At 46.4% G+C, this 12,534-nt stretch overlaps 1 protein-coding gene across 1 annotated transcript; it reads left to right on the forward strand.

The window, feature by feature from the left end:
- Window positions 1-7,387: 7,387 nt before the first annotated feature.
- LOC143024049 (uncharacterized) lies at window positions 7,388-8,850 on the forward strand. The gene is made up of 2 exons (XM_076182763.1): window positions 7,388-8,049; window positions 8,204-8,850. The coding sequence occupies exons 1-2, from the start codon at window positions 7,449-7,451 to the stop codon at window positions 8,848-8,850; spliced, it is 1,248 nt and encodes a 415-aa protein (XP_076038878.1). The 5' UTR covers window positions 7,388-7,448.
- The last annotated feature ends 3,684 nt before the right edge of the window (window positions 8,851-12,534 follow it).

Below are 12,534 nucleotides of genomic sequence, written 5' to 3' on the forward strand. Positions count from 1 at the left end.
ATTTTAAAGGGAATTGACAACATCAAAAGTGACCAAATTTTCACATTGAATGAGAATCAGACAAGAAACAATGGTCTCAAACTGTCCGGAAATAGATTCAATTTGGAAGTAGGTAGAAACAACTTTGCCAACCGTGTAGTTAATGAATGGAATAAACTTCCTGCACAGGTAGTGCAATGTAGTTCAGTTCGAAGCTTTAAGAATCATTTAGATAAATACCTAAGTAAGATGCTGTAATGATTATAATTTATGTTATATTATTTGTTTTTGTTTTGTTATAATTTGTCTGTCTGATTTTCATTTATTATTGGTTATATGTCAATTTATAATCATTTACTATTTACCTTTTTGTTTGTTATTCAACTATACCTATGCATTTTTTTCTTTTTTTACATTATTATATTTTTAATTTATTTTTATTATTTTTTTTTTTTCTTTTTTTTTTTTGCATCCGACCTAGATATGGATCAAAAGGTCTCCTGTCGGCATGCTCCGCCTTTGTAATCCTTTGTTGGTATCCCAACACTCTTTTAACCTCTCACTTCCTTCCTTACTTCTAACTTTCTCCTTCCCCTCCTCCCCCCATCGGGCACCCCTCCTTCCTTACCCCCAAATTACCGTCACCTACTCACTGAGAAAAGATTTTCCGCTCTGTATGGACACTCTCGCTTCGTCGTCTCGCCACGTGATTCTCAAGATTTCAGCCGCAAATACCCGAGTCACTCGCTCTGTTTGTCGTGCTGCCGCTCATAATACGTTTGCCCTGCTACCCGAGCTAATTCCCTCTTCCTTCGCGGAATCTCGCTCTGGCAGGTTATGCCCCATATAACTCTCCCTGCACGGTTAGCGTAGCCCTTGTGGTTCTTTTAAAAATCGTTTTCACGGCGGGAGAGGGGGGACCCTTCGTCAAGCATTAGCCCGGTCTCGCGCAACCGAGCCTCGTAATTTCGTTTACTGCTTACAGATAGACAGGATAAGACACGGTACGAACGCGCTAGGTAACGCCCGCGATCTCTTGCCTTTAAATTGCGAATTTATTTTTATTTTATTTTTTTCCCCCCGTTCAAGTTGTTGAGGATACGTAGGATTCACACACGTTAGCATATCAGTGCCGCCATGGCGGCATCTGATACCGTTACTGGCGTGGTGAAGCGTAGGCGCTGCGCTCCAGGATCAGAGCCTCCATCTGATGATGAGGCTGCCGTGGTGATGGCCCCTCCTCACAATAGGGGTGGCAAGCTCCCCACTTTCAAGGTCGTACCCTCAGCAGGGTACGACACGGCTTTTGAAGTGGTACGAGCTCTTGAGAGGGGTCCCCTCCACGGTAAACTGATTTCCCTCCGGCCCCTCGGCGACGGTAACTTGTTGCTGTTACCGAGCAGTTACCAGCTTGTCGAGGAGCTTGAGGCGGTCACTTCGTTGAATGGACAGCCTCTGACCCTGGAGCGTCTTAATCCCGAAGACAAGCGACAAAGACTCGTGGTACACGATTACCCGACCTCATACATGACCGAGGCCATTGAGGACCATCCTCAGGTGATCGGGGCCATGAGAATGCGTCGCTGGGATAAGACGCCCACCCGCCAGGTTATCATCACCATTAAAGGCGAACCTTTCTCACGTATCGACCTGGGGATGTATGGCAGCTATGATGTACGAACGTACATCCCTGATCCTCTCCGTTGTTTCAGATGTCAGCGCTATGGTCATCACCAGGCGAGGTGCTCAGCGAAGCAACCCAAGTGCGGTATTTGCAGCTTGCCTCACGCCACCGAGACTTGCCTCGACAAGTTCAAGGCTGGCGCTGAGACTGTTGCCAAATGCCCGAATTGTAGCAAGAAGCACCACGCTTGGAATACCGGGTGCGCAGTGCGTAAAGTTCAGGCCATTGCCTCTAAGGAGAGGACAGAGAAGCGACAGGACTTCATACCTGCCCCCCCCCCAGGAACATTTGTATGGGGCAGCAGGAAACACTCTCCCACCACAGTAACACAACCACCTACACATAACGCTCCTGATTTAAGCAATCAGGAGCAATTTCCGTCACTAAACCCAGACCCCACACAGACACAACCAGCTCCCAAGAAAGCTAGCGCACCCAAACCCACGTCAACCTCTAAAACCGCACCCACTTCCAAATCCGCACCCACTTCCAAACCCGCTTCCAAATCCGCACCCACTTCCAAAACCACACCCGCCTCCAAACCCAACTCTAAACCTAAAGCCAAACCCACGCCCCCTGTACCAACCCCACGAGCACAGGACAGACGGTCCCCTCCACCTGAATATCCGTCCGATATCATCCCCCTTAGGGAGGATGATATCGACCTGATTGTGACTGGTGTCGTTGCTGCAGTAGCTACCACCCTTGGAGAAACTGATCCAGACAGGACACTAGTCATCGTGGACAGGGCCGTCAAGAACGTGCTCAAACTCCTTAAAGAGAAGAGGAAACCTAGACGAAAGGAGAGGACTCCCTCCCCCTGCCCCTCCTCCTCTCCTGCCTCCTCCCCCGCCTCTTCCACTATCTCTTCCTCAACCTCCTCCTCCCCTTCCAATTCCCCCGAGTCAGCCAAACCCACTTTCACCCTAGGGAATTCGACACCCACAACAGCCATGCCTAGCAGAGTGTCTTCTGCCAGGCCCCAACGTCAACTTGCATTGAGGCTTGAAGAGGAGTCTTCTGATGAGGAAGAAAAGGCACCCACTGTTTCAAAGTCGCAACCCATCTTGTCCTCTAACCGGGGAGAGCAAGATGAGACCGCCATGGAAACTGACAGGGAAGAACATCGCCCTGTTCAATAATCACTTGAGGTTGCTACAGTGGAACCTTAACGGGTTCCGCAGTAAAAGTTCGTATCTCCTTGCGCTTGCGCAAGAGCATGATTACGATATCATGCTTCTCCAAGAGACATTGGTGAGCGACGAGGTGCGATTTCCGGGATATCGCATCTTTTCCCTCCCTCGTTCACTCACTGCTAGGGGGTGCATGATCTTAGTCAAATCATCCATCCCCTGCAGTGAAATCACGGACCCTGTATCATGTGGGGATGGTGTAGAAGTTCTTGCGGTTCGACTTCATCGGGCCCACGAAACGTACACCATCTACAACATATACAGGGGCCTGAGAGCAGAACTGGACCTTGGAGAAGTGTGTACTCTTGCTGCGGACAGGCTCCTCATCATAGGAGGGGACTTCAACGCCCACCATGATATTTTGATGTCGACCCATGGGCCCAATGTCGCTGGGCACCACTTAAGTTCAGTATTAGATGAATGCCCTGACATTGCGTTGTTGAATGATGGAAATCCGACGCACGTGCAAGGTGGACGACTTGATCTGACCTTGGCGACGGCCACTCTCCTCCCTAGGGTAACCTGGGAGGTGCATCCTACTGTCACTAGCGATCACTTCGGTGTCTCTGTGCACATACGGGATTCACCACCCATACCAGCTGTATTACCTGTTCCCAGGTGGAAGACAGCTTTGGCAAACTGGCCAGTGTTTGAGAAGTCTGTTGAAGAATGGGCAGCGTCCTACGTCCCACCACAAGACGTGGAAACGTTGGAAGCTGACCTTTCTGCAGCCATTCAGGTGGCTGCCAACAGAGCCATCCCAAAGACTCGCCAGTCCCCCACAGAACATAAGAACAGCTGGTATTATACCCCTGAGGTGAGAGAGGCCAACCATCGTGTTTTCCGACGGCACCGAACTCAGACCGATTTGGCCAACTTGCGCGCTGCAGTACATGACGCTCACGTCATAGCTGCAGATGCCAGAAGAGCTAAATTTCTTGAATGGTGTGAGGGCTTTACTGCTCACACCTCCCTAGCAGAGCTGTGGTCTAAGCTCCGTAGGGCTACTGGCAGGACTCAACCACGACGCACTCATCATGCCCCTGATGCTGAGGCGAAGCGGCTGGTGCAGGAGTTTGTCTCTCGCTCCAGCAGCACCTCACTCCCGCAGTGTGTTCAAGACACATTGCAGGACCTCCAAGGAGTGAGGCGCCATGGTGTTGAGGACATGGTGAGTCGAACGGATGATACTGACGCTAGCTTTACGCTTCAGGAGCTACGGGTCACGCACAAGACCAGCTCAGACACGGCACCTGGAGAGGACCTCATCACCTACTCCATGCTGGCCCACCTTGGACCAGCGGGTGACGAGGCACTTCTAAGGGTGATAAACGCGTCTTGGAGGACTGGCAAGCTACCAACAGCCTGGAAGACGGCAATCATAACGCCAATTCCAAAGCCAAAGGAACCAAGTGCTTACCGCCCCATCAGCCTGACAAGCTGCATGGGAAAGACAGCGGAGAGGATGGTGCATGAGCATATCCATGCTTACTGCAAGGGCACTGGCACAGGAAACAGTATAGCAACACTCCTCAATGCTGTCAGTGGAACACCGTCCATTGTGGTCTTTTTGGATTTGGAAAAGGCGTTTGAGCTGGCCAGTCCACTTGTGATATTAGACACCCTTGCTCGCAAGGGCGTAAAAGGCAAGCTGCTTTCTTGGATTGCTGACTATCTCAGTCACCGGTCTGCGAAAGTACGCTTTCAAGGTCACATATCAGAGGCCAGAATGTTGGAGAATGGCACTCCACAGGGGGGGTTCTCAGCCCCACTCTGTTCAATGTGCTCGTCTCCAACATTCTGGAACTACCTCTACCACAGGGGTGCAAGGTCATCTGCTATGCAGATGACATTGCGCTCTTAATTACTGGGAAACGGCAGTGCTTCAACAGGGCCCAACGCTGTTTAAGCACTGTGGCGACGGAATGTAGCAGGTTGGGGTTAAAGATCTCCCCTACAAAGTCGAAAGCTATGGCACTGAGACTCAGGATAGAGGGGAAGCACCTCACCATCCAGGACCTTAGGCTGGACTGGGTTCACCAGTATCAGTACCTGGGGGTCTGGATTGATGAGAGGCTCACCTTTCAGAGGGAACTTACCTATCTCAAGGAGAGACTGAAGGCAAGAACCACAGTTATGAGAGCAATGACGGGGAAGGCACTCGGTGCCACGAATCGGGTCCTTCGCACATTCTATGTGCACGCAGTCCGCAGTCTGGTGGACTACGCTGCCCCAGCTCTCATAAATGTGGAGACTGCCAAGCTTGAAGACCTGGAGCCTTGCCAAAATGCCGCAGCAAGGATTATCCTAGGAGCTCAACCTTGGACTAAGATCGTTAACCTCCGAATGGAGGCTTCGTTGCCTTCATTAACATCACGGGTCAGAAGGCTGGAGGTCGACTTTCTTGCCAAGTTGGTCCAGAGCCCCAGGATAACTGAGCTGAGTCAGAGCCTTGTGACAGCTCTGGGACGGTTGGGTACTTTTATCCACTCCGATACCTGGCTGGCACAGGCGGCAGGGATCCTGGACTCCTTCAAGCTCACCAGCACTCTCCTTGAGAAAAGTAGGGACTCTCCACATCCAGAGTTCGAGCCCCCACCACCATGGCTGTCGATACCTGCAACTTTCGTTGTCACAAAGCTTCCCAATAAGAAGAAGTTATGTGACCAGGAGAGAGTACGAGCGCAGGCCCTACAAGGCGTCCGCGCACTGTCGAGACCTGGAACGGCGGTCTATTACACGGATGGCTCCGTAGACCCCAACAGGCCTCGCAGTGCGGGGGCTGCTTTTGTGACGGATGGTTTGACCTACGGCAGGAGAGTATCTGATCATGCGTCCACTCTCCAAGCTGAGGCCATAGCGGTCCAAGGAGCGTTAGAGCATGCTCTAATATCTCGAGCTGGTCCTGTGGTGATCCACACGGATTCACAGTCCTTGCTAGGCAGTTTAGAATCGATACAGCCCAGCGACAATGTACGCCTACTGACCTCCATCCTAGCACTCCTGCTGAAGCTGCATCAGCAAGGCAGGAGTGTTACGCTCAACTGGGTGCCAAGCCACGTAGGCGTCCCAGGTAATGAGTTAGCCGACGCCGCAGCAGAAGCGGCGCGCAAAAGACCTGAAGTCGATGTTGTCGTCCCTCTCAGCAGAAATCAGTTGCGTCTACGCACCAGGGCTCTTAACCAGGTACAACGGTTCCTCGAGCACAGACTGGAGGCAGAGGTGTCAGAGAGGGCGAGGTGGTACAGGGCAGTCACAGACTACGAGCCCCTTGTACTTCCTCGCTCCACACCTAGAAAAGTGGAAACTCTGCTCTTCCGTCTGCGGCTGGAGGACCGTTGTTTCTGGCAAATCAAGACTAATTCCACACCTGAAGAGAGAAGATGCCGCCATTGCAGCCACCCCGAACCACTACCTCAAGCATTGCCCCGCAACTGCTTTTCTGAGGAGAGGGCCTCCGACAACATCTGAGGGTCTTGTGCGCCGCCTATGCAGCCACTTAAGTCAGTTTGAACTGCGTCGGCTGGTGGAGTGTCAGCCCCCCCTTTAAAATATTATATATACATGTCTCTTTTGGAAGGGTGAATTCATAGCGATGTGCATACGTATATTGCATACGTATGCACATCTAATGTATGTATGAGTGTGTGTGACCAAGGCCACACACGCTCATACATTGAATCACCCCCCCTTTAATTTCAATATATATATGCTTATTGTCAGGAAGGGTGTATTCATGGTGATGTGCATACGCATATTGCATGCGTATGCACATCCAATGTATGTATGTGTGTGTGTGGCCAAGGTCACACACACTCATACATCGGATCACCCCCCTCCCCTTTTCTTATATTATATTCACGAAGATGTCACCACTTACCATCCAATTCAGCTATAGTGAGAAGGGTGCATTCACGGAGATGTGCATGCGCATTCTGATGCGTGTGCACATCTTGTGAATGTATGAGTGTGTGTGGCTGGGCCCACACACACTCGTATGCACAATCACCTACCAAACGGGCTCACACCCAAAGCACGTGGGAGCCTTAACTCCCAAATTAAACACACACACGTCACCTACAAAAGAGATTCGAGCTGCAGACACCACGGAGTGAAGACGTGTGGAAGCTTTCTCCACAACGCGAGTTGAAGCAACTACAACCACCGATACCCGAGCTAAGGCAAATCTCTTCTTGCCCCTCGCTCTGTCGGATTTATGCCCTAGATAACCCCCCTTTCGACTGAGCATAGCCCTTGCTGGTCTGTAAAACTTGCTCAGTCGACTGGGTGGGGAGGGAACCCCCATCGTTCCGGTCTCCCGCTACTACAGCGGACCGGCATAGGCTCGACGAATAGGCAGCCAAGGCGTTTCTTACGCTGCGGATAGGCACTAGGGCACCAGCCAACGTAGCACTTTCCTTTAACCGTCGCCAACCACTTAGCCATTTCAGCGAGCATAGACCGTACCCACACGACCTCCCCCCCCCCCACACACCATTCTTTCTTGTTTTCATTTCTTCTTTTTTACACAATAACTACACACACATTAACAAGCACAGTTACACACAACACGCTCAACGCGCTCCGGCGCGATGGGCAGGATAAATTTTCGCGAAAACCGGCCCAATGCCGGTCCAGGCAAGAGATCCGTCATCTGGAAATTACTAACCAAACATGAAATCTCAATCCAGAAGCTTCACACCAACGGAGCACAACACACCGCCATAGCTGACGACCGGACCATAGAGGAACTAACAAAAAAACAAATCAAGAACTCGTTCGCAACTGAAGGCCTGGACATCATTGACCCCCCTGAACTTAACGCCAAAAGGACTCTGATAGTTAGACAAGTCGACGAGCACATACACAATGAAGACACGGAGGCGATCAAGATGGAACTGGAACGGAACAATCAGTACATGAAGATTACTAGCATAATTAAATTGCCAAATACAAGAACCATTATCAAGATTAAAATGGAGAATTCCACAATGGTCAAGAAGAGTCTGGAGACAGGGATACTTATGTTCAGCCAGTCATTCCCCCCACATACACTCAATCAAGAAACGTACATACACCTACCCCAATGCACGAGGTGCTACGCATACAACCACACTCTCAAACAATGCACACTACCCGCCACATACACAATCTGCTCAGGATGCAGCTCAAAGGAACATCGCATCAATAACTGTCACAATGCCATTAAAAAATGCATTGCCTGTGGCCTCGACCATCCCACATACGCAGCCAGATGCCAAGTGAGGAAAGAACTAATCAAGAAAAAGATGCAAGAAAACAGAGAGCAACAAACACACACACACTAACAACTCATACGCAAACAAAGCCACAGGAAACACTGCTCAGTCCCCCCACACACCAACACCCAACCCTATAAACCTCAAACACCTCACAGTCATAAATACAGCAATCATACACGCAAACATAACCGAAGCAGCAACACCAGGAACGTACCAGCAGACAATTGATGCATATTACAAAGCCAATGGACTCCCCACAATCATCATCCCACCTTCAGTCATCAAACCAACAGCCATATTAAACATGTTAAACAACACAACACACACACAATCACAACCTGAGGCAATGGAAACAGAGGAACAAAGGAACAAAAGACCACTCAACACTGAACATACACCAGGAACTGAAAAACCCACAAAAACAAAGAAAACTGACCTGAACACAGAAACAACAATACAGATAATAACACCTAACACCATAAACATGACAGACGAAGAGATACACCAAAATGCACACACACTCCTACAAACCAACAAGATCAAATATATATACACCAAAGAAATACCAGAAGAGACTATGGACAGCATGATCACACAAAAACTAATCGACTTAACCAAAACCCCAATACAAAGACTGACTGAGGCCAAGTACAAAAAGACACCACAAGGATACTTTGACATCCGCAGACACAAACCAACAGACACACCTCATTGGACAGTAAACTGCCAATAACTCAAGCACACATGGACACAATACGCATAATACAACACAACGTACAATACTGGTCATACCACAGAAGAAATCAACTAACAAATCACTACTTAACACAAACACCAGACATCATCCTTCTCAACTCAATAGGTAAACACACAGTCAAAATATTTAACTACAACACACACACACGAAACACTTACAACGAAGACAACGCTGGAATTGCCATAGCCATCAAACAAAACATAAAATACAAACTACTAGACGACTTTGACGAAGACATATTAGCCATTGAAATACACACAAACAAAGGACCCATAATCATAGCCACAACACACCTCCCGCCACGAAGACCATACCTACCAACACAAGACATACTGAAAATCACACAGAAACCACAACCAACATACATAATAGGAGACTTCAACGCAAAACATAAAACACTAAAACACACATACAATAATCAAGTAGGAAAAAACATACACCAACTCATAACACAAAATCACCTCACCTTCCTCGGTCCAGACTTCCCAACATGTATTGCACACAACGGAACAGGAAACCCAGACATGATATTCACCAACCGACACCACCACTTTACATATAGAATTCACCCAGGCAACATAACCTCATCAGACCACATTCCAGTACATCTCACACTTTCCACCACAGCAATCATAATCCCCACACCACCAAGACTATCATACAAAGAAGCTGACTGGAAGAAATTTAAAACGCTACTAGAAACAACAACACAAGAATCCAACAACACAGAAACACAAATCAACACAAACACACAATTAAAAGACACAAAATACATAGACGACAAGATAGACAACTGGTACAATTTGATACACAACGCAATCACTCAAAGTATACCTACAACACACCACAAACAACTACCCACCCCCAAAACCTCTAAAACATTAAAACAATTAATTTGGAAAGCAAACATAAAAAATAAAGCCATAATAGAAAACAACTGGACTCCACACACAACACAAACACTTAAACGATTACAAACACAAATACTAGAGGAACACAAAACAAACTACGAAGAGACATGGAACAAACTCATATCAAACATTAAATTCAACCCCAAAAAACCACAAGACTTCTGGAACACAATTAAGAAACTACAAGGATCTAATACTACCACTACACCATACATAAGATATAATAACGCCAAACTACACGACGCCAAAGACAAAGAAAACGCTTTCAGACAGGTATGGCAAAACATTTTCCAAATCACACCAGAAGAAAACACACAATTTGACACAAACCACGAAACCAAAATTCTCACACATATAACACAACACTACCACCAAACACAACCTTACGCAAACATAGACTTAGACAAACTAGACACTGACAACTACATCGGACAACCCATACAACTAGAAGACGTTAAAAACATAATCAAACACACCAAAAACAAAGCTCCAGGACAATCAGGCATAACAAAACAAATACTCGCACACCTACCAAACATAACAATACAACTACTCACAGACATATACAACGAAACACTTAGCCTAGGATACTTCCCACAAAAATTCAAAAACTCAATCATCACATTCATACCGAAACAAAACAAAGACATCACACAAATACAAAACTACAGACCCATATCACTACTAGAAACACCCGGAAAGATATACTAAATAATAATCACAAAAAGACTTATGGCACACTTACACGAACACGACATGCTCAACCCTAATCTACATGGGTTCACACCTGTCAAAGTAAAACACACAGATCTAGCAATCATATATGATTCAATCGCAGACACACAAAGACACAAACATGCATGCAACATAATATCACGCGACATATCCAAGGCCTTCGACAAAGTTTGGCACGAAGGCCTTAAATACAAAATACTCCAAACACACCTTCCAGACACCATCACAAAAACACTGTGTAGCTTCCTAGACAACAGAACAGCAAAAATCAAAATGAACCATTACATAGGACCAGCCTTCCCTCTCCACAGCGGAGTTCCACAAGGAAGCGTTCTCTCCCCAACACTGTTTAACTTATACACATCAGACATACCACCACCCTCACACGGAAGCTACACTATACAATACGCAGACGACGTCACACAAATAATCACATACCCTAACACTACAGGAAAACACATGCTTGCCAGAAAGACAGAACATGAAATTGACAAAATTAACACATACGAAAAACAATGGAAACTATCCACAAACACAAACAAATTCCAATTACTAGCCATCTCAACACGCACTCCAGCACCAATAAAAATAAACAACAACATAATACCATATAACAGACAAGCACATATCCTAGGCCTCACCATCAACACACAAGGAATAAAACAACACATCAAAAACAGAATACACAACACAAAAAATACACTTAACAGACTAAGACGCTTCAGAGGACTAACAACAAAAACACAAATAAAACTTTACAAAACACTAGCACGACCACAATTAGAATACCCCCCAATAATCACAGTTACCAGCACACACACAGACCTCAAACACATGCAAACCTTACAAAACAAAACATTAAGAAAAATACTAAAACACAAACCACCATACCTAGAAACACAAGAACAACTCCACAAAACAGCAAACATAGAAACAATACACTCTAGACTCATCAGACTGAGCAGCAAAGCGTGGAATAATATATTAACATACAACATAATACCCCCACCTCCACAATCAACAAAAAAAACACAAGACCATAAGAACTGGCCCAGACTTAAAACAATATTAGGATAAAACCAGCCCTTCCGCCTAAGCCATACCACTAGCTAATCCACAAAAAAAAAGAGGGAAAGGTTATGCAATTAAGATGTAAAAGTAATATATATGAATAACTAATGTACTAGTCATATTGACACATACAAACACACATATCCCCAGGATATGCGTGTACCACCTAAACCCTAATGCTAGAAATAGAATTCATAAGGCACATTTGCCACATGCCATACGTAAATCAAACAAAAATAAAATTAAAAATTAACATCAAAACCTATATCAAAACTCACGGCACATTGTCATATATAGCCACACCTGCTCCCAAATTATGTGAATATTTAATGTCAATTGTACTAAATGAAGGAAGGACTTGTACCAAATTAAATTAATAACTTTACAACATTAAACACGTAAACAACTAAAGTCAAATAAAATGTAGAGCAGAAAATAAGTCCTTCCTTCACAACATATGTGTATGATTAGCTAGATAGGGTACTTTATTATAGAGCAGATAGGATGACCATTAACATAAAAATAACACCATGCAAGTGGGTCCGCCCCACACTATCTATCTCACACTTCCTTCACTTTCTGAACTTTGCCTTCATCTATCACCCCCTCTTACTCCCCCATTAACTCTCACTTACCTGTCGTTATTCATTATTATTATAACCTACAAAACAGACATGCCACTCACAACTACCACATAACACCAGGGCCACTTACATCAAGCGACCAGTCATTATGACAGTGTCTGCGTCCCCCATTCAAATCCCGATAAGATGCCGATTCGCGCCAAAGAGAGCGAACTGGAAACGCTTCAAGTCGCTCACGGAGGAATGCGATGAGGTTAACTTGGAGGGTGCGAATAAGGAGGAGATAGACCGAGCACTACAAGCAACAGAAACAATCATACAACACGCAGCTACACTCACAATTCCAAAAATATCTCACA

The sequence above is a fragment of the Oratosquilla oratoria genome, unplaced genomic scaffold, assembly GCF_046742065.1.
Source record: "Oratosquilla oratoria isolate Oo_2021 unplaced genomic scaffold, ASM4674206v1 SCAFFOLD85, whole genome shotgun sequence".
In the NCBI taxonomy this organism is placed as follows: Eukaryota; Metazoa; Arthropoda; class Malacostraca; order Stomatopoda; family Squillidae; genus Oratosquilla; species Oratosquilla oratoria.

Bases quoted from the DNA above. Each gene is read 5' to 3' on its own strand.
- LOC143024049 (XM_076182763.1), top strand. From the start codon at position 7,449: ATGGGCAGGATAAATTTTCGCGAAAACCGGCCCAATGCCGGTCCAGGC. The intron at 8,050-8,203 runs GTCACAATGCCA...ACGCAAACAAAG, and splicing joins GGAACATCGCATCAATAACT to CCACAGGAAACACTGCTCAG.